Source organism: Petromyzon marinus, chromosome 1 (genome assembly GCF_048934315.1).
Source record: "Petromyzon marinus isolate PM22_M1 ecotype Great Lakes invasive population chromosome 1, UKy_Petmar_22M1.pri1.0, whole genome shotgun sequence".
NCBI classification, from domain to species: Eukaryota; Metazoa; Chordata; class Hyperoartia; order Petromyzontiformes; family Petromyzontidae; genus Petromyzon; species Petromyzon marinus.
The window spans coordinates 16312362-16334347 of record NC_133667.1 but is presented as its reverse complement, the minus strand read 5'-3'; the positions used below and the strand labels follow the sequence as shown (position 1 = coordinate 16334347).

The window sequence follows — 21986 nt, the reverse complement described above, 5'->3', positions numbered from 1 at the left end:
ACCCCCCCTCCCCTACCCGGGGAAGATGGGGAGGGAGGGAGGGAGTGGTGGCAGCGACCTCCTGACCGCCGTCACGATTGTAAGCGAATCGAGCGTGACACGTCGGTGGGGGTGGGGGTCTGGTGGGGGGGGGGGGGTCTAGTAGGGGGGGGGTGGGGGTCTCGCAGGGGTGGGGGTCTAGTAGGGGGGGGTGGGGGTCTAGTAGGGGGGGGTGGGGGTCTAGTCGGGGCGGGGGGGGGGGTGATGTCGCGCGTTCTCGTCGTCACAATAAACGCGCCCGAGGGAGCTCCGGTCCCGTTGGTTTCCGCGCGTCCTTCCCGGCGTGCGCACGCGCCGCTACTCGGCACGCCCGCAGCGGCTTGCCCTCCGTCGCGCGCAACCGGGTCGCACGGACGTGGCTGTGTGTGCACGTGGCTGTGGGGGCACGTGGCTGTGTGTGCACGTGGCTGTGGGGGCACGTGGCTGTGTGCACGTGGCTGTGTGCACGTGGCTGTGGGGGCACGTGGCTGTGTGTGCACGTGGCTGTGTGTGCACGTGGCTGTGTGCACGTGGCTGTGTGCACGTGGCTGTGGGGGCACGTGGCTGTGTGTGCACGTGGCTGTGGGGGCACGTGGCTGTGTGTGCACGTGGCTGTGGGGGCACGTGGCTGTGTGCACGTGGCTGTGTGCACGTGGCTGTGGGGGCACGTGGCTGTGTGTGCACGTGGCTGTGTGCACGTGGCTGTGTGCGCACGTGGCTGTGTGCACGTGGCTGTGTGCACGTGGCTGTGGGCACGTGGCAGTGTGCACGTGGCTGTGCGCACGTGGCTGTGGGCACGTGGCAATGTGTGCACGTGGCTGTGTGCACGTGGCTGTGTGTGCACGTGGCTGTGCGCACGTGGCTATGCGCACGTGGCTGTGTGCGCACGTAGCTGTGTGCACGTGGCTGTGTGCACGTGGCTGTGTGCACGTGGCTATGTACGCACGCGTGTGTGTGTGTGCGTGCGTGAGTGGGGAGCGGTGGTGTAGCGGTTAGCGCTACGCTGCGCTACGAAACTGGCGACCCGGGTTCGATTCCCGCTCACGGCCAACACTCAGTGACGATTGTCTGAGCCGGTCCTGGGCCTCCCCTCGGTCGACTCAGCCTCAAATGAGTACCTGGTGCGATGTGTGAGCATTTCCACTGGGGAGACAAAGGAGGCCGGGCGTGGTGTTGGCCACCCACCCCCTAGTGTGCCGTACCGGCCTTCATAGGTGCTCGGTAACAGCACTTGCCCCTACAGTCTGTTATAGCCACACGGGAGATCGGACTCTGCCCGTTAAATGTCACGGTTCCCCACCCCGCTACCTCCCCTCCCCAGGTGTCGCACCAACTCTCTCCGCTTGTGTGGAAATGTAAATCACGGCAGCCGAATACTCCAATCACCGTGACGCTGGAGGGGAAAACACCGGAGAAAAATCCACGTGACCACCACACGGAGAGAGAGAGACACGCAAACTCCAAATATACAGCAGCAGGCGTCAGGGTCAGGAGTGAACCCACGACCTCCTGTACACCAGGCGAGGTAGTTAACATCTCACCACAGGGAGAGAGAGAGAGAGACACGCAAACTCCAAATATACAGCAGCAGCAGGCGTCGGGGTCAGGAGTGAACCCACGACCTCCTGTACACCAGGCGAGGTAGTTAACATCTCACCACAGGGAGAGAGAGAGAGAGACACGCAAACTCCAAATATACAGCAGCAGGCGTCAGGGTCAGGAGTGAACCCACGACCTCCTGCATACCAGGCGAGGTGATTAACATCTCACCACAGGGAGAGAGAGACACGCAAACTCCAAATATACAGCAGCAGCAGGCGTCAGGGTCAGGAGTGAACCCACGACCTCCTGTATACGAGGCGAGGTGGTTAACATCTGACCACAGGGAGAGAGAGACACGCAAACTCCAAATATACAGCAGCAGGCGTCAGGGCCAGAGGTGAACCCACGACCTCCTGTACACCAAGCGAGGTAGTTAACATCTCCTAGCCACCGTGATCATGATGGGGCGGGGGTTAAATAGTACGGCGCTCCATCCGCGTGGGGTCGTTAAAGATCCCGCGACGTCAGTCGCAGCTGGCGGGGGGCGCGGGGCTGATCGCCGGTTGTGTGGTAATTTCTTTGGTTGCCCCAACGTGACGATCCCCTCCAGATGTTTGCCGAGTTTGAGTGAGCAACAAAAGTGGATCGTCTGCGAATCCCTCGATTGGAATCGTGCGGCGCGTATCATTGCACTCCCTCCCCGGCTGTCAGCCTGATCGTTGTTGTTGTGTGGTTGTTGTTGTTGTCATTGCTAGCGAAACGTCACGGCAACTCGGATTGTGAACGCTGTGGGTGGGTTTAACTCTCCAGCACAGCAACCGGTGGAGTGCTGAACTCGTAGCGAATTGGGCCACGTTTTGCGTGCGTGACAAACCCCTCTTGCTAATTAGCTATGTCGGGTGGTGGTGGTAGTGGTGGCGCGTGTAACGACACATTTATGCTCACGCAATGTAACCCAAGAAATATCTATTTTGGTAAAAATAAAACAAGACCTTTATGATGGATAATGTTGGTCGGGCGTTAACCCACAAATGTAGGAAAGGTAAGCTCGTCACAATTTTTGTTGTTGTAATAAATGGACGTTTACTTATTATAATTATATTATTATAATCACTGACCCGGCAGCACCCCCACCACCACCACCGTGTAATGACGAGAATCACCGAGCCGTGTTGATTAAATATTCCACGCTGACCTTTGAGCCCGTGTCTAGCGTGTGGTGAGCCCCATCACCACCACCACGCAAAGACAAAGATCCCCCGTGTAGCCTCTAACGGACTGTTGGGGCAAGTGCTGTTAGCGAGTAGCAACCTATGAAGGCCGGCGCTGTGGCACACGAAGGGGTGGGTGGCCAGCACCACGCCCGACCGCCTTTGTCTCCCCGGTGGCGATGTTTACTACACACCGCACCGAGGTACTCATTTGAGGCTGAGTCGACCGGTTCAGACAATCGTCACCCGGCGTTGCTGGCCGTAAGCAGGAATCGAACTCGGTTCATAGCCGGGTTCATTTGCGCAGCCCGCTAACCGCTGCCACTACCTCTCCCCACCATTACCAATCATCACCATCACCACCAGCAACATCACCACCACCACAAGCACCATCACTGCCATCACCACCACCATCACCACTGCCACCATCACCACCACCACCATCACTACCACCGTCACCAGCATCACCACGTGCACCATCACCACTGCCACCATCACCACCGCCACCATCACCACCACCATCATCACTGCCACCATCACCACAACCATCACCACCACCATCACCACCACCAATCACCACCATCAGCACCACCAGCAGCAACACCATCACCACGAGCACCATCACTGCCATCGCCCCCATCACCACTGCCATCGCCCCCATCACCACTGCCACCATCACCACTGCCACCACCACGATCACCACCATCACCGGCAGCACGAACCTCGTGCGTTGTTTACACGCCGCGTGAATGTCACTGAATCGGCAAATACGGAGACGGCAGTGGCTGTCGACCCCCCCGACCCCATGCGCCCCCCCCTCCCTGCGGCCCCCACCCCTGCGGCCCCGCACCCCCGCGCCCCCACCCCCGCCCCCCACACCACCCATGTCGAACGACGATGATCGCTGATTGGGACTCCTCGCATCGACGAGACTCAGAGAATTACATAGAGACCCATAGAATCACAGACTCGCACCGAGACCCACAGAATCACATAGAGACCCATATAATCACAGACTCGCACAGAGACCCACATTATCACATAGAGAACCATAGAATCACAGACTCGCACAGAGACTCAAATAATCACATAGAGACCCATATAATCACAGACTCGCACAGAGAATCAGAGAATTACATAGAGACCCATAGAATCACAGACTCGCACAGAGACTCAAAGAATTAAATGAAGACCCATAGAATCACAGACTCGCACAGAGACTCAGAAAATCACATAGAGACCCATAGAATCACAGATTCGCACAGAGACTCAAAGAATCACATAGAGACCCACAGAATCACAGACTCGCACAGAGACTCAAATAATTACAAAGAGACCCATAGAATCACAGACTCGCACAGAGACTCAAAGAATCACATAGATACCCATAGAATCACAGACTCGCACCGAGACACAGAGAATCACAAAGAGACCCACAGAATCACAGACTCGCACAGAGACTAAAATGATTACATAGAGACCCATAGAATCACAGACTCGCACAGAGACTCAAAGAATGACATAGAGACCCATAGAATCACAGACTCGCACAGAGACCCAAAGAATCATATAGAGACCCATAGAATCACAGACTCGCACAGAGACCCAAAGAATCACATAGAGACCCATAGAATCACAGACTCGCACAGAGACTAAAAAAAAACACATAGAGACCCACAGAATCACAGACTCGCACAGAGACTCAAAGAATCACATAGAGACCCATAGAATCACAGACTCGCACAGAGACACAGAGGATCACATAGAGACCCATAGAATCACAGACTCGCACAGAGACACAGAGAATCACATAGAATCCCATAGAATCACAGACTCGCAGCCTTTGCGATTATCAAATTTCAAAGGCTGCGATTTCTTGCGATTTGAAAAGTCATATTGCTTTATTATTGGAATTGTTTCATTTCGTATTATTATAACTTTATTTATACTCTTTGGTTCTATTCGGTAAAGTCACGTAGGTAAAAAATAAAACAACAAAAATCACGATGTTTCGGCCACAACACAAGCGGCCTTCATCAGGTAAAGGGATCAGGCTGTCTCGAGGACAGCGCTGGAGTGAAACACAGCCACGCTCAGACCGCGGACCTTTAAGCTGTGTCCTGACAAAGGAATTAGCATAAAAATTAGCATTTGATTGGCCGATTTTAGAAAAGAGGTGGTGTACGTGCCGGTGGACTTGCCGTTTGGCGCGGGGGGGGGGGGCGGGGGAGTTTACCTATTGATTATTTATTTAACTTAACAATTGTTATATTCTTAGCTCTTTCGGTAAAGTCACGTTGAAGAGAAACAATAAAATAATAATATATATATAAAACAATACAATTTCTCACGACGTTTATTGTTTTATATATATTTTATTATTTTATTGTTTCCCTTCAACGTGACTTTACCGAAAGAGCTAAGAATATGAATTACTGCAGTCACGAAAGCTTTAAATCAAAATTTAACAATTGTTCTATGTTTGATTGTTCTATTTCAATTAAAACATTATTATAAATACATGTTGCAAGCAATTAATATATTTTAAGTTATCATCCTTGCATTAGAATATATAGAGCAGTTTCATATTTTGATGGTATCACGTGGTAATGCTCCATCATCACATGTTTTAAATGTATTACACAGTGAATATTGAACTGAAGCTTGACTTCAAAAAATTTAATCGCAAATCAAATCGCAATATCTGTCAGAAAAACCGCAATTAGTTTCCCCAAATCGTTCAGCCCTCCACTTGGGAAGCCTCACAATGCACCCAGCCTGGCACAGTTGCCATGGCGACGTCACCACGGGTATTGGTATCGGCACACCTGGGGTTCGCGAACAGCACTTGCCCCAACAGCCTGCTACAGGCTACACGGGGGATCTTTGGGGGGGGGGGGGGCGTTTGTCGTGTGTGTTTGCACCTGGAGAGCGGTGGTGCAGCGGTTAGCGCTACGCGGCGAACCCGGATGAGGCCCGCGTTCGATTCCAGCTCACGGCCACCAACACCGCCAGTGACGATTATTCTGAACCGGGATCAACTCAGCCTCGAATGAGTACCTGGTGCTGTGCGTAACAAACAAAAAAACACATCGCCACTGGGGAGACAAAGGCGGCCGGGCGTGCCGTTATGGCCTTCGTAGGTGCTCGCGAACAGCACTTGCCCCAACAGTCTGTTAAGGCTACACGGGGATCTTTGTATTTGACTTTGTGGAGGGGGGGGGGGCAAGGGAGGAGGAGTGAGGGACAGGGCGGGCGGGGGGATATTCCTGCTGTCTTTATTTTCTTTATTATATATGAACAGATAAGGTGAAAAGAATCCCAAAGCACACAAAAAAGCGGGGCTAATGGGAGACCGGGCGACAGTCGCTGTTGCTTGTTCCATATCGCCCGAGAAAGGTTATCAGAAAACCGACTCTCCCCCCCCCCCTCTCTCTCCCCTTCCCACCTCCCTACATTGTATACCTTCATCCTCCTCCTCGCACCTCTTCCTTTCGAATGCTTCGCGAGTGATGGTAAGTCGTAATTTTCTCCCCCCCCATCCCCACCGCACCTCCGATTATGTTTTAATTTACCAGCTGTGAGACCCCAGTGAGCTGCTGTATGTAGTAGCTATTTTTTTCAGAATAGACCTGATTATCACAAATGAAAGCTGCTCAACGAAGTGGTGGCTTCTCATCATCATCATGTGAACATTTATAGCAGCAGCCAAATATTCGAAACGAGTGACGTCGATTCAAAATGTGGAGGGGAAAAAGCCAAGAGGACCTGGATAAAAACAATATCAACGCAACCATCACGGGGAGAGAGAGAGACGCAAACTCCACATATACAGCAGCAGGTGTCGTCAGGGCCGGGATTGATCCCACGACCTCCTGTACACCAGGCAAGGTAGTTAACATCGCCTAGCCACCGTGATGATGATGATGAGAGAGACACGCAAACTCCACATATACAGCAGCAGCAGGCATCGTCAGGATTCGGAGTGGAACCCACAACCTCCTGTATACCAGGCAAGGTAGTTAACATCTCCTAGTCACCGTGATAATGATGAGAGAGAGACACGCAGACTCTAAATATACAGCAGCAGCAGCAGGCATCGTCAGGGATCGAACGTCAGTTGAATGACGCGGCAGGAAAACCGCCGTGACTCAGCAACTCATCAGGCTGCCAAGTTGCCAGGTAAAGTTGTCACTTACGTTGCCCCCTGGGGGGGGGGCTACGTGCCCCCCCAGAGGGGGGTCTACGTGCACCCCCGGGGGGGGGGGGGCTACGTGCACCCCCAGAGTAATTTGGCTGCTATAAATGTCCACGTGACGATGATGACGAGAATCCCCACCAACGTTGAGCAGCTATCATTTGTGATGGGCAGGTCGCTTCTGAAAAAAATAGTGACTACATGGAGCGGCCTTACACCTGCTGAGTCAAAACACATGCTAGCGCTAATCGGAGGTGCGGGGGAGCTGGGGGATGACGACTCACGATCACTGGCGAAGCATTCAAAAGAGGTGTGAGGAGGAGGAGGAGTATGAAGGTATACGAGGTAAGGAGGTGGGTAGGGGAGAGAGAGGGGGAGAGACAGAGAGCGGGATGAGAGAGAGAGCTGGAGACAGAGAGAGAGGGGGAGAGAGAAAGAGAGAGCGGGAGAGAAAGAGAGAGGTAGACTTGACTTTTAACAACTTTTATTGCCGCCAGCAGCAACAGCACTGGAGGCGACTCCGACACGAAATACACAAAGTCACCAGCAACACAAATAAACAAACACGCTACAAATCCACGCGCTGTGGCGCTAAATGCACCGCGCACAACACAAAATAAAAGTCACGTGGTGGTGGTGGTCATCGCGCTCGCCACGGTGACGAGCGAGCGCTTCAGAAGGTGACCACGTGGGGTGGTGCCGTCCACGCTGGTACAGAGAGGGGCTTGTCCGGCTCCCCAGCGTTCTAAGAAGACGCGCTGCACATCACCGACACGTGTGTGGTACGTGGCGTGCTCCAGCCGGAGCCGCGCCTTGAGCAGGCCCCTGAACACTGGAAGCAGCACAGAGCAGCCGTCAGTGTCACCTTGCAGCATCTTTTTCCTCGTTCTGTACACCGCCAACTTCGCCTGAGCACAGGCGAAGTTGGCGAGGTCATGGCGCTTGTTAGCCAGGTAAGGCACCACCCCATATACGAAGCTGCTGTTGGAGAAGGGCACCCCCAGTTTCCTGAAGATGTCCCCCAAAAGGCGGAACATTGGGTTGAGCCGCTGGCAGCGTAAGTACCGGTGGGACAGATCCTCCCTGGCACCGCAGGAAATGCACCAAGTCTGTTACCCCCGGCGAGATTCGGCTGAGCCACACGGCCGATGGTAACGTGCAGTGTGCCAACCTCCACCGGAGGTCACCGCTAAGCGTTTGGCTACGGGAGACTTGTACATTTGTTTCCGCTGGGGGGCGGTCACAATGAGGGGAGAGAAGTGGTCTCTCTATTTTGTGTCCGGTAGGTCGGCCAGGTCCCGGGAATGCAGCGCCTTGACACAGCCACGTGTAGAGCGCTTTGTTTGGGGCGCTCTTCAGGGGCACGTTCCTGCAGCCTCGGAGGTTCAGTAGCTTGCCGGAGTCGCTGTGGCCAGGGGGCTGCGCGCAGGAGAAGCACAACTCCGGGAAGGAGGAGAGGAGGGGGGGGGGCGCCACCATCCCCCGGCGCCTCCAGCTTCAGGCGCAGCTCCTTCATGGCGAGGAGCGACGTCCCGCAGCAGCTTCTCCCCAGCGAGCATGGAGCGGAGTCCCCTAGCGGTGCCGGCGATCTCAGCTGCGGTCTTCCACTTGGGCTCGTTCAGGAACTGCGCGAGGTCGTAGGGCACGCGCGTTCTGCTCCACCCGAAGCTCCGCCACGTGTCCAAGAGACTCTGGTGATAACCTGGCAGGCTCGTGTAGTCGACCAGGCTCAGGCCCATCAGGAAGAGCTCCTTTCCGTACCCCAGGCACCCCCCTCCATTCCTCAGCAGGGCGATGGCCGGCGACTTCGAGCGTAGCTCCTCCCGGTCGTACGGCAGCCGCCTGCCGGCCACGAGCCTGAAGCTCGTGGCCCTGGCGGCGACGTCCACCAGACCCTGGCCACCCTCGCCCACCGGCAGGCAGAGAAAACCCGGCCTGAGCCGGTGCTTCCCATGCCAGATGAAGTGCGCGAGTGAGCGGTTGACTCTGGTGAGTAGCCAAGCAGGAGGCTGAAGGGCCTTGGTCTTGTGCCACAGCACGGATGCTGCTAGGTTGTTAGCGGCGAGCACTCAGCCCCCTGAAGGACATCTGCGGAGCGAGGCGTTCCCATGTCAGTAATTTAGTCTCGATTGTGTCCAGTTGTTCAGAGCGACGTCACGTGGTTTCGCCAGGTAAACCCCCAGGAACTTGACTCCGTCGTCCTGCCAACTGACTCCTCCTGGGAGGAGCACAGAGCGAACGCCGCCTCGCGACCTCAAACACAGAGGGGGCCTCGCACTTGGCCCAGTTGACCCTGGCGGAGGAGGCCTTCTCGTACACCGCCCGGCAGAGCGCGGAGACATAATGCGCGTCGTTGAGCATGACGCATCACGTCGTCGTCTGCGTAAGCCGAGAGCCTGACGACCGCGTTCTCAGACCCCGGGACCTTGAGGCCAGACAGATTTCGTCTGAGGTGACGTAGCAGTGGCTCGATGGACAGGGTGTACAGCTGCCCCGAGAGGAGGCATCCCTGTCTGACCCCCCCGCCCCCCCTCGTCACAGGGAAAGGGGCGCCAAGCCGCTGGTTTATCTTCAAGAGGCTGGACGTGCCCCCGTGTACAGGAGCCTCACGTGCGAGATGAAGGCCTGGCCGAAGCCGAGCGACGTCAGGAGTTTGTCCACGGTACTCGTGGCTCACCCTGTCAAAGGCCTTCTCCTGATCTAAGAAGAGGAGGCCCAAGTCCACGTTGTGCACTTCTGCAAGGGAGATTACTTCTCTGGCCGTACCGATGTTGTCTTATGTGCACCGTCCGGGGATGCAATACGACTGTTCCGGCAGGATCAGCTGACCCAGCACTGTCCTGAGACGCTTTGCCAGCACCTTGGAGAAGATTTTATAGTCGGCGCACAAGGAGGGACACGGGTCGCCAGTTCTCTACGAGGCCCAGGTCCCCCTTCTTGGGCAGTAGGGAGGCCGCCGCTCTCGTGCGGCTCTGTGGGAGTTCACCCTGCTGCAGGATCTCCGTCAACAACAGAGAGCGGGAGAGAGGGAGAGAGAAGGAGAGTGAGGGGGAGACTTTTGACTTTTAAAACAACTTTTATTGCCGCCAGCAGCAACAGCACTGGAGGCGATTCCGATATGAAACACACAAAGTCACTGTAACACAAATAAACAAACACGCTACAAATCGACGTGCTGTGGCGCTAAATGCGCCGCGCACAACACAAAATAAAAGTCACGTGGTGGTGGTCATCGCGCACGCCACGGTGACGAGCGAGCGCTTCAGAAGGTGAACACGTGGGGTGGTGCCGTCCACGCCGGTACAGAGAGGGGCTTGTCCGGCCCCCCAGCGTTCGAAGAAGACGCGCTGCACATCACCGGAATGTGAGAGAGAGAGCGGGAGAGAGAGGGGAATAGAGAGCTGGAAACAGAGAGAGAGAGAGAACGAGAGAGAGAGAACAACTAAAATAGCTCAGTTGGGGGGGGGGGCATTACCCTTACCCTGGTGAAAATTTAGTAAAACATTTTTGTTACGCCGCAGAAATATTCACCCGACAGCGCTACCTCTGGGGGCCAAACTGCCGGCCGGGGACCGCCTTTAGAGATCCGCGGCTCGCTGTTTGGGAGGGGATTTCTTGGTGTGGGGGGGGGGTGAGTGTTTTGTTTGTTTGTGGCGCATATCCCGGTCCCTGTTCAGACATCACAGGGAGGATGAGAGATGAGAGAGAGAGAGAGGAGTTGATGAAAGGGGAAGGAGGAGGTGGTGGTGCTGTCGATTGGGAATTAGCACTCGCACCTGCGTGCGTGCGGCGTAAGAAATCCGGGGCAGCACAAAGCACAGCTCACGTTCCTGAACCGGTTTCTGGGCCCTGCCTCCCCCTAGGTCGACTCAGCCTCAAATGAGGACTGCCATACTCCTCCCGTCCCCCCCCCTAGGTCGACTCAGCCTCAAATGAGGACTGCCATACTCCTCCCGTCCCCCCTAGGTCGACTCAGCCTCAAATGAGTACTGACCCATCCCCCCCCCCCCCGATCGATTCAGCCTCAAATTCGTACTGCCCTGCAAACAGCGCTTTCCCCAACGCTCTTTTAAAGGCTATATGGGTGGGGGGGGGGGGGGAGTGTGTTTGATAGTCATCTCCTGAACCGGCATTGGCAATTCCACGTTCATACGGCGGGGCCAAGTGGATCCCATGGGAAGTCCGTCTGTTGCCCTTCTGTAGAACGTGGGCGCTGTGATATCAGCTGAGTGTGTGGAGGTGGGGGTTTGGGGTATTGGTGGTTGGGTGTGTGGGGGGAGGTGGGGGTTGGGGTATTGGTGGTTGGGTGTGTGTGGGGAGGTGGGGGTTGGGGTATTGGTGGTTGGGTGTGTGGGGGGAGGTGGGGGTTGGGGTATTGGTGGTTGGGTGTGTGGGGGGATGGGGGGTAGAGAGGAGAGGGGGGATATTGGAGGGGGGGGGGGTGAGAGATGATACTAGAAATTGAATACAAAGAGTAAATTCAAATGCGGGATGACATGAACACGAGTAAGGCGAACTTATAAATAGATGCCCCGGGATGAAAGAGAGAGAAAGAGAGTAAGAAAGAATAAGAAGCCGAAACAATAATTAAATTGTTCTGAAAGGTCACGGTGGTAGTTGTATTAGAGATGTGACGCGCGCGTGCATGTTGCGATACGCGCGCAAGCACCGACGCACCGACACACACACACCGACACACACACCGACACACACACCGACACACACACCGACACACACACCGACACACACATACACACGCGCACGCATCACACCAAATAAATAGGGCTGCTCAACGATGGACCGATGTGGCCATTCAGCACCTCCGACCGCGTGGACCTTCGGCGGAACCAGAGCGGACACGGGGCCCGACTGGAGGAGCGGAACCTCGGGAGCGGGAATCGAACCCAGGTCGCCAAACACACACACATACACACACACACATACACACACATATACACACACACACACATACACACACATACACACACATATACACAGACACATATACACACACATATACACACACATATACACACACATATACACACACATACATACACACACAGACAATTAATTACCACGAAACCACGAGTTAAACACACACACATATACACACACACACACATATACACACACATATACACACACACAGACATATACACACATATACACACACACATACACACACATACATACACACATATACACACATATACACACACATATATACACACACACACATACACACACATATACACACACACATATACACACAGACACACATATACACACACATGCACACACAGACATATTCACACATACACACACATAAACACACACATACACACACATACACACACAGACACATACACACAGACACACATACACACAGACACATATACACACAGACACACATATACACACACTCAGACACACATATACACACAGACACACATATACACACACACAGGCACACATATACACACACAGACACACATATACACACACATATACACACATACACACACATACACACATATACACACACACATATATACACACATATACACACACAGACACACATATACACACACAACAACAACAACCGCCATTCGCCACTAAGTGGCGGTGACGTCACCACGACGCTTGTGCCAGGCTATGTGCACCCTGAGGCGACGTGAAGTGTCGAACGCCCGCTGGCAGGAAGTCACGGGGCAGACCCAGGTGCCACGGGTCGACTGACTGAGATGACTGGCTGATGTACCACCTGTGCCCCCTACTGTGCCAACCTGCTGTGCTTTAGCCACCCGGCGCTCCGCTCGTTGTTCTGAGCGTCGCTCCTCCGCCCTCCGTTGTTGTTGGAGGGCGACTGCCTCCAACTGCCCAGTAGCGTCTTTCACGAGCCTCCTCCATAGAGGCCGATCTTGACACCGCTGGTACCAGTCATCGGCAAGTCCACTCAGCTCCACGTCCTCCTTCACCACATCACTCCATCTCTTCTCTAGCCCGTGCCGCGCCCGCTTAGCCCCCTCAATCCGGCCGAACAAAAGCTGTTTCGGCATGCGGTGGCTGGGCATGCGGGCTACATGACCCAGCCATCGCAGCCTTCCCCGCCGGAGGAGCTCACCGATGGGACCTTGCCCAGATCTTTCAAGGATTTGTGAGCTCCTCACACAATCCAGTCTGGTTAAACCCAGGATGGATCGTAGGCAGGCCAGCCAAAATGTTTCTAACCGGCGAAGATGTTCCATTAGGTGGGTCCACGTTTCGCAAGCGTAGAGAAGGGAGGGAATGACCGTGGCCGAGAAGACCTGAAGCTTAGTGCGGAGCGACAGACCAGGTAGCTTCCACATAGCATTACGCAACCGATGAAAAGATTTTGCCGCTCGACTGATTCACACATACACACATGTACACACACAGACACAACAGTTTCGGTGTATTCTGCATAGCGTGTAAAGACCTACACGCCGCGTCTATGTATCTATGTGTGTGTGTTGGCACAGTAGGGGGCACAGGTGGTGCATCAGCCAGTCATCTCAGTCAGTCGACCCGTGGCACCTGGGTCTGCCCCGTGACCTCCTGCCAGCGGGTATTCGACACTTCACGTGGCCTCAAGGTGCACATGGCCTGGCACAAGCGTCGTGGTGACGTCACCGCCACTTAGTGGCGAATGGCGGTTGTTGTTGTTATGTGTGTAGGTGTGTGTGTATCTATGTGTGTGTGTGTAGGTGTGTGTGTATCTATGTGTGTGTGTAGGTGTGTGTGTATCTATGTGTTTGTGTAGGTGTGTGTGTATCTGTATCTGTGTGTGTGTAGGTATGTGTGTATCTATGTGTGTGTGTAGGTGTGTGTGTATCTGTGTGTGTGTAGGTGTGTGTGTATCTATGTGTGTGTGTAGGTGTGTGTGTATCTGTGTGTGTGTAGGTGTGTGTGTATCTATGTGTGTGTGTATCTGTGTGTGTGTGTAAGTGTGTGTGTGTATCTGTGTGTGTGTGTGTAGGTGTGTGTGTATCTGTGTCTGTGTGTGTGTGTAGGTGTGTGTGTATCTGTGTGTGTAGGTGTGTGTGTATCTGTGTGTGTGTGTAGGTGTGTGTGTATCTGTGTGTGTGTAGGTGTGTGTGTGTGTATCTATGTGTGTGTAGGTGTGTGTGTGTATCTGTGTGTGTGTAGGTGTGTGTGTGTATCTGTGTGTGTGTGTAGGTGTGTGTATCTATGTGTGTGTGTGTGTTGAACTTCGTTCGCACCGGACGATAGCCGGCCGTGCTTGTTATATATCGGAGTCGCGCGCTCGCCACTGTTTCGAGAGATGGGTGGGCGACTCTGCTACGTTCCAGTTGTAAAGACGCTTTATTTGTACTCTTTGGTTCTATTGGGTAAAGTCACGTAGGTGAAAATAAAATAACAAAAAATCACGACGTTTCGGCCACAACACAAGCGGCCTTCATCAGGTGAAGGGACGAGACTGTCTGGAGGACAGCGCTGGAGTGGGAGAAGCCACGCTTAGATCACGACCTTTAAGCTTGTGATCGCGGCATCTTTTGAGGAAGGTCAGCGTCTCGATGAGTTGCGACTTCTTGTCCCGTTGTCTGTTAAAAGCTCTAACAGATAGGTGAAAGCCCTCCCTATAGAGGTTATCAATTCTAGATTTAAAGCTTTCGTGACTGCTAGGATCCATACTCTTTGGTTCTATTCTTAAAGGTCGTGATCTAAGCGTGGCTTCTCCCACTCCAGCGCTGTCCTCCAGACAGTCTCGTCCCTTCACCTGATGAAGGCCGCTTGTGTTGTGGGCGAAACGTCGTGATTTTTTGTTATTTTATTTTCACCTACGTGACTTTACCCAATAGAACCAAAGAGTATGGATCCTAGCATTCACGAAAGCTTTAAATCTAGAAACGCTTTATTTGACAAAATAATCTTTAAAAAAAATAGAGACAGAGCGTTGGAAACCAAAACCCTCCCTTGTTGGGAAATAAAATAAATTTAATGTGCGCAAAGGTGCTAGCTTGTTTCGGTCGTGTTGTTTTGGGACATCTGTAAGGGGGGGGGGGGGTGGTGGGGAGAGAGCTTTATAGCTCATCGAATTTCTCCGGTGTAAATATTATCATTACCATTCTGATATTATGCGCTGCTGAGACCAAGACGCCGAGCGGACTTGTATTTTTTTTTAGAAAGAACGCGTGGAGTTAGTTAAACGATGAAACGACAGCGAATTATTATTATCATCTATAGAGGTCGTAATCACCACGTATACGCAACAACAACACCACACACACGTACACAATACGTTGACGCGATACCGTCTATACGATACGCAATGTACGCAACAGGTAAACGCACAACACCCGTGTGACACAGAGTGCACAACACGATGAGTTAGATCAAAAAGACGTGGTGGTGTTAGCGAGCACCTATTAAAGCCTGCGCCCCACGTGTATATCTACACACACGTATACAAAGATAAAGATCCCCCGTATAACCTTTACAGACTGTAGGGGCAAGTGCTGTTAGCGAGCACCTATGAAGGCTGGAACGGTACACGAGGTGGTGGGTGGCAAGCACCACGCCCGACCGCCTTTGTCTCCCCAGTGGCGATGTTTACTACACACCGCACCAGGTACTCATTTGAGGCTGAGTCGACCTAGGGGAGGCCCAGAACCGGTTCAGATAATCGTCACTGGGTGTTGGCCGTGAGCGGGAATCGAACTCGGATCGCCAATCTCATAGCGCAGCGTAGCGCTAACCGCTGCACCACCGCTCCCTACACACACAGACACACAGACACACACGTGTACACACACACACGTGTACACACACATGCATTCTCACGCATACTCGCGCGCGCACACAATTTCCACGTGATGATGATGATGATGAGTCCACACTTCGTTTGAGCAATCATTTGTGATAGTCAGGTGGCTTCTGAAAGAAAGCTCCGACAAATAATATTTCGGTTTATCTCTCCAGGAAAGCCACGCTGAGTCGCCTTGGCACATTTTAAAAGAGGATCCTGCCGCATACCGAAATTCTTTCATTTTTTTAATTCGTGAGATGTTTTCAGCCCATTAGTGACGACGTGTCCCGTGTACTAAACCCCACGCTTCGCGCGACAGAGCAAACACTCCATCCCCGTGCAGATGGGAAACAGATGGCGATTAGTCCAGTATGCTGCACTGCCTTCTCCTGTAAGGGGGGGGGGGTGCGTCTTATAATCCGGAGAATATGGGTACCGGTAATACTCGTGTTAAGGCTGAGTCGACCTGAGGGAGGGTCAGGCACCTCTGTTGAGAGGTTTCCGCTGATGCAAAACGGGTGCCGGGAATCAAACTCGGGTGGGCCCGGTTCGCTGCGTGGTGGTGTGCTAATCACTGCGCCACCGCTATTTCTCTTATCCTCCTACTCCTCCTCCCCACACGCGCATACTCACGCATAACCACACACGCACTCGCACGTACACTCACACATTCACACGCACACACGTACACTCCCACACGTACACTCGCACACGCGTACACACACGCGCACACTCTCACACACTCACACATTCACACAGGCGTGCACGCGTACAGACACACACACACGCGCGCGCGCACCCCACCTTTCACCACAACCCACAGCCACCACCACCACCACCCAACCACCAACCCACCACCAAGCATGCGAACCCAGGTTCGATTCCCGATGCGAGCTCAGAGCCAGCCGCAGCCTCCTGCTCCTCCTCGGCTGATGACCGCCCTGCTGCTGACGACGATGCTGCTGATGAGCGGTGTCGTGGAAGCGTCGTTCGCCTCGCTCCAGCAGCAGCAGCGGGCGAGGCAGCTGGTGGCGGAGCTGGAGGGCTCTCTGGCGGGGACGCTGGAGCTGATGGCTGGTGGCGGGAGCCCGGCGGAACAGCAGCAACAGCAGCATCAGCAGCAGCAGCACAGCGACTACGGGGTCAAGTTGTGCGGCCGGGAGTTCATCCGCGCCGTGATCTACACGTGCGGAGGCTCTCGGTGGAGGAGGGCCAGGCAGCCGTGGGTCGGTGCGGCTGAGAGCTGGGATGGTGAGAGAGACTTTTGACATTTAAACAACTTTTATTGCCGCCGGCAGCAACAGCAATGGAGGCGATTCCGATATGAAACACACAAAGTCACCAGCAACACAAATAAACGAACACGCTATAAATCCACGCGCTGTTGCGCTAAATGCACCGCGCGCAACGCGAAAGAAAAGTCACGTGGTGACGTGGTGACTTCTCTTTCGTGTTGTGCGCGCGAGAGAGATTGCAGAGAGAGAGAGGGGGGGGAGTGCGAGAAGAGAGAAGGTGAGGAGGGAGAGAGTGGGAGAGCGAGGAGGGAGAGAGTGGGAGAGGGTGAGAAAGGGGGAGAGAGTGAATGAGAGACTAGGAGAGAGAGGATGGAGAGTGTGAGAGAGGTGGGAGAGTGCGGAGGGAGAGAGTGAGAGAGAGAGAGGGGAGAGTGAGTGGGAGAGTGCGGAGGGAGAGAGTGGGAGAGGGTGAGAAAGGGGGAGATAGTGAATGAGAGACTAGGAGAGAAGGGATGGAGAGTGTGAGAGAGAGGGGAGAGTGAGTGGGAGAGTGCGGAGGGAGAGAGTGAGAGAGAGACTGAGTGTGAATGTGGAGTTTGGGGAGTTATCCCCACACCCTGTTCTGTTGTCAGTTGTACTCACACTCTCCTTCATAGGCGCTGCTGCTCATGCTGCTCGCTAACAGCACTTGCCCCGACAGTCTGTTAGAGGCTACACGGGGGATCTTTGTCTTTGTCTTCTTCATAGGTGCTGCTGCTCGCTAACAGCACTTGCCCCGACAGTCTGTTAGAGGCTACACGGGGGATCTTTGTCTTTGTTGCGTGGAGTTTATGTGTTCTACCCCTTGTTCTGCAGAGTGCAAAGTGTGTAGAGAGTGTGTGATGTGAGTAAGGGGGTAGTGTGGCCAACACTACGTCCGGCCACCTTTGTCTCCCCAGTGCTGATGTTTACTACACACCGCACCAGGTACTCATTTTAGGCTGAGTCGACCTAGGAGAGGCCCAGGTACTGGTTCACACAATCGTCACCGGTGGTGTTGGCCGTGAACGGGAATCGAACTCGGGTCGCCGGGTTGGTAGCGCAGCTGCGCTCACTGCTGCGCCACCGCCCCCCCGCCCCCCCGCCCCACCCACACCCCCCCCCCCCCACGTACACCAACCACACACACCACACACAGGCGCACGGACATTCACGCGTGGCTTAACATTAATCAACTCCTTTAGGTCAAGGTCAGAGGCGGGCGAGTGACTCACGCAGAGTCCAACGGTGTCCAGCGAGGTTGTCGCGCTCCGGGTCCAAGCCTCGCCTCGGCACGGCCGTGCGTGGGCTCCTTGATGAGCCGCGGCGGGAGAGACGCGAAGGGCAAACACCGCCGAGAGCCTTCAAGCCCCTGGCTCTCTCTGGCTGGCTCTTAGTCGATCTCGTGGGGTTCTATCGCGGCGTCCGCGGTGGGCAGGAGATGTTGACTACCTCGCCTGGTGTACAGGAGGTGCGTGGAGTCTGCGTGTCTCTCTCATCATCATCATCACGGTGGCTAGATGTTGACTACCTCGCCTGGTGTACAGGAGGTCGTGGAGTCTGCGTGTCTCTCTCATCATCATCATCACGGTGGCTATGAGATGTTGACTACCTCGCCTGGTGTACAGGAGGTGCGTGGGTTCGATCCCGACCCTGACGGCTCCTGCTGCTGCTGCTGTATATTTGGAGTCTGCGTCTGTCTCTCTCTCCCCGGGTCCTCCGTTTTCTCCCTCCACACTCAGAACGAACAACATGCGCCTAAAACTATTTGGCTGCTGCTAATGATTCCCACGTGACGATGAGCCCACTTCGATAAACTATCATTCGTGACACAGCCAGCTCTGAAAAAAAGAGCTATATTGCAGCTAAGTGGGGCCTTACCTTTTGAAAATACAATTTTTTTTAAATGGGTTTAGTTAGTTTTAGGGCACTGAACCAAATGTTATTTTAATTATTCTCATAATTAGTTTTAAATAATGGCCGCATCACCGAGGCAGCACCGCTCAGATTCTGGAATTCATTTCCGGTTTTTTTGCCGCCGGCCGTGGTGCTGCTCCTCGCTACTAACAGCACTTGCCTCGACAGGCCGTTTAGAGGCTACACGGGGGATCTTTGTCTTTGTCTACTTCATAGGTGCTCCTGCTGCTCCTCGCTACTAACAGCACTTGCCCCAGCAGTCTGTTAGAGGCTACACGGAGGATATTTGTCTTTGTCTCCTTCATAGGTGCTGCTCCTCGCTACTAACAGCACTTGCCCCGACAGTCTGTGAGAGGCTACACGGGGGATCTTTGTCTTTGTCTCCTTCACAGGCGCTGCTGCTGCTCCTCGCTACTAACAGCACTTGCCTCGACAGGCCGTTTAGAGGCTACACGGGGGATCTTTGTCTTTGTCTACTTCATAGGCGCCGCTACTCGCTAACAGCACTTGCCCCGACAGTCTGTTAGAGGCTACACGGGGGATCTTTGTCTTTGTCTACTTCATAGGTGCTGCTGCTGCTGCTCCTCGCTACTAACAGCACTTGCCCCGAGAGTCTGTGAGAGGCTACACGGGGGATCTTTGTCTTTGTCTCCTTCACAGGCGCTGCTGCTTCTCGCTAACAGCACTTGCCCCGACAGTCTGTTAAGGCGAATGTATTCAAATCTGAACTAAATGCCGATTTATTTGTCCAGGCATAATCTGGAGAGAAAAAGTGCATTCATATCACGGTCCAACCTGGCCCGTAACTTTTTTTGCCACTCCACCACCACCACCCCACCACCACCTCCTGTGAAGGTTCTCATAAATCCGGCGAAATGTTGGGACTGCGGCCTGTGGGGAGGGGGGGGTACGCAACTTATTGCTACTTATTTTCTCTGCGATGTTTTCTCGTCAAGTCCATTTGTCTTCTCTCTCTCGTTATTTACGTCTTCATATTTTTTGGAGTTTTTAATTTCAAGAATAGGTTTTCTCCCCATTTTTTTCTGGCAACTTAACTGAAACCTTTTATTTTTATGTACAAGGAATCACGTTACTGCATTAGCCACAATACTTGTGGTCAGAATGCAAACAAAGCACACGTAGGTGGAAACATTAAATAAAACAAAAAATAATAAATGACGACGTTTCGATCGCAACACAAGCGGTCGTCCTCAGGCGGAACAAATAATCCAGCAAATACACATACTCTGATAATTAAGTTTTAATTTTGTTAAGTAAGTGTGTGGGGGGTGGGGGTGGGTGGATGCGGGTTTATTTGTCTATCGTCTGCGCATGGGGAACTCGGCGTTGTGGGACAGCAATCGCACGAACGACGCTGTCGAAAATGAAATCATCATCATCACCATCATCATCACCATCATCATCACGCAAGTGGGGGCTGCGTCTCTTTGTCGCGTGCTTGTTCCAGGGCTGTCCGACTCTGAGCTGGACCAGGACGAGGGAGTGGCGAGAGAATTGGGGGGGGCTGCCATCACGGGGGGGCCCCCCGAACCCCCCCCGTGGTGGATCTCGTCGCCGTCGATGAGTCGACAGAGGCGAGACTCGGCTGGCGGCATGGGGGGGGGCCCCGGGGGGGTCCCCCAAGCCATGGGGCTGGCGGGGCTCTGCTGCACGTGGGGATGCTCCAAGGGAGACATCAGCACCCTCTGCTGAACATCGGCACCATCGACAGGGACACCATCACCATCGCCATGGATATCACCATCATCACCATGGACACCATCATCATCAACATGGACATCAGCACCCGCTGCTGAACATCGGCACCATCAACATGGACACCATCATCGCCATGGATATCATCATCACCATGGACATCAGCACCCTCTGCTGAACATCGGCACCATCGACAGGGACACCATCATCGCCATGGACACCATCATCACCATGGACATCAGCACCCTCTGCTGAACATCATCACCATCGCCATGGACACCATCATCACCATGGACATCATCACCATCAACATGGACATCAGCACCCTCTGCTGAACATCGTCACCATCGCCATGGACATCATCAACATGGACATCATCACCATGGACATCATCATCATCGTCAGGGACATCATCACCATCACCATAGAGATCTTCATCGTCAGGGACATCATCACCATGGACATCACCACCATCACCATGGACATCATCACCATGGGCATCATCATCGCCAGGGACATCATCAGCACCCTCTGCTGAACATCGTCACCATCGCCATGGACATCATCACCATGGACATCATCACCATCAACATGGACATCGTCACCATCACCATAGACATCATCATCGTCAGGGACATCATCACCATCACCATGGACATCATCATCATCGCCGGGACCATCATCATTACCATGAACATCACCATCATCATGGCTACCACCATCATCATCATCAGGGTCGTCCATAGTAGGGGCCCCGGGGCCAATCTCCACTGTGCCCCCCCCCACCCCCGGACGCCTTCAAACTAAACCGCTCCCCGCCCCCCAAAGCGCCGGGCCCAGGGCAGTCGCCCCGATTCGCCGTCCCCTATCCCTAGGCGACGGCTTTGATGATGCTCATCATCATCATCATCATCCTCCTCCTCCTCGTCATCGTCGTCGTAATCACTCGATATTTGTCGGCTGTGTTTGGAGAGCGGGGGATCTTTGATCGGCTGCCGGCGTCGGGCACTAAAAGCCGCGAGTGTACGAGCGAGGTCACGCGGTTGTATCCGTGGACACTCCTCGAACGAATAAAAATGAACCATATGGCATAAACTGCGTCGCGAAGTCGTTTTACGTCTGTTGAAGGCGAACGACACGGCAATCTATTCCTCTCGGCGAGCTCTACACGATGCGCTAACTAAAACTTTCAAAGTTATGTTCACGACGACGGAAACTTTTGGCAACGGCGTGTGCTCGGTGATGGACGAGAGAGGATCGATGTCTGGTGGGTCGCGGCGTTGATGTGCGCGGTGGGACGGAGTCGCCAACACAAATAAATTGCTCAATTGCGATTT

General features: G+C 53.8%; 1 protein-coding gene across 3 annotated transcripts; it reads left to right on the top strand.

The window, feature by feature from the left end:
- Positions 1-11741: 11741 nt before the first annotated feature.
- Positions 11742-21983, top strand: LOC116943509 (relaxin-3-like). Of its 3 annotated transcripts, XM_076064538.1 has the most exons (4): positions 11742-11877; positions 13479-13588; positions 16523-17014; positions 20402-21983. In XM_076064538.1, the coding sequence occupies exons 1-4, from the start codon at positions 11765-11767 to the stop codon at positions 20644-20646; spliced, it is 960 nt and encodes a 319-aa protein (XP_075920653.1). In that variant the 5' UTR covers positions 11742-11764; the 3' UTR covers positions 20647-21983. The 3 variants fall into 3 exon arrangements, with proteins under 3 accessions (XP_075920653.1, XP_032812283.2, XP_032812274.1); XM_032956392.2 differs by lacking the exon at positions 13479-13588 and having other exon boundaries at positions 11751-11877; positions 16539-17014; XM_032956383.2 differs by lacking the exon at positions 13479-13588 and having other exon boundaries at positions 11780-11877.
- The last annotated feature ends 3 nt before the right edge of the window (positions 21984-21986 follow it).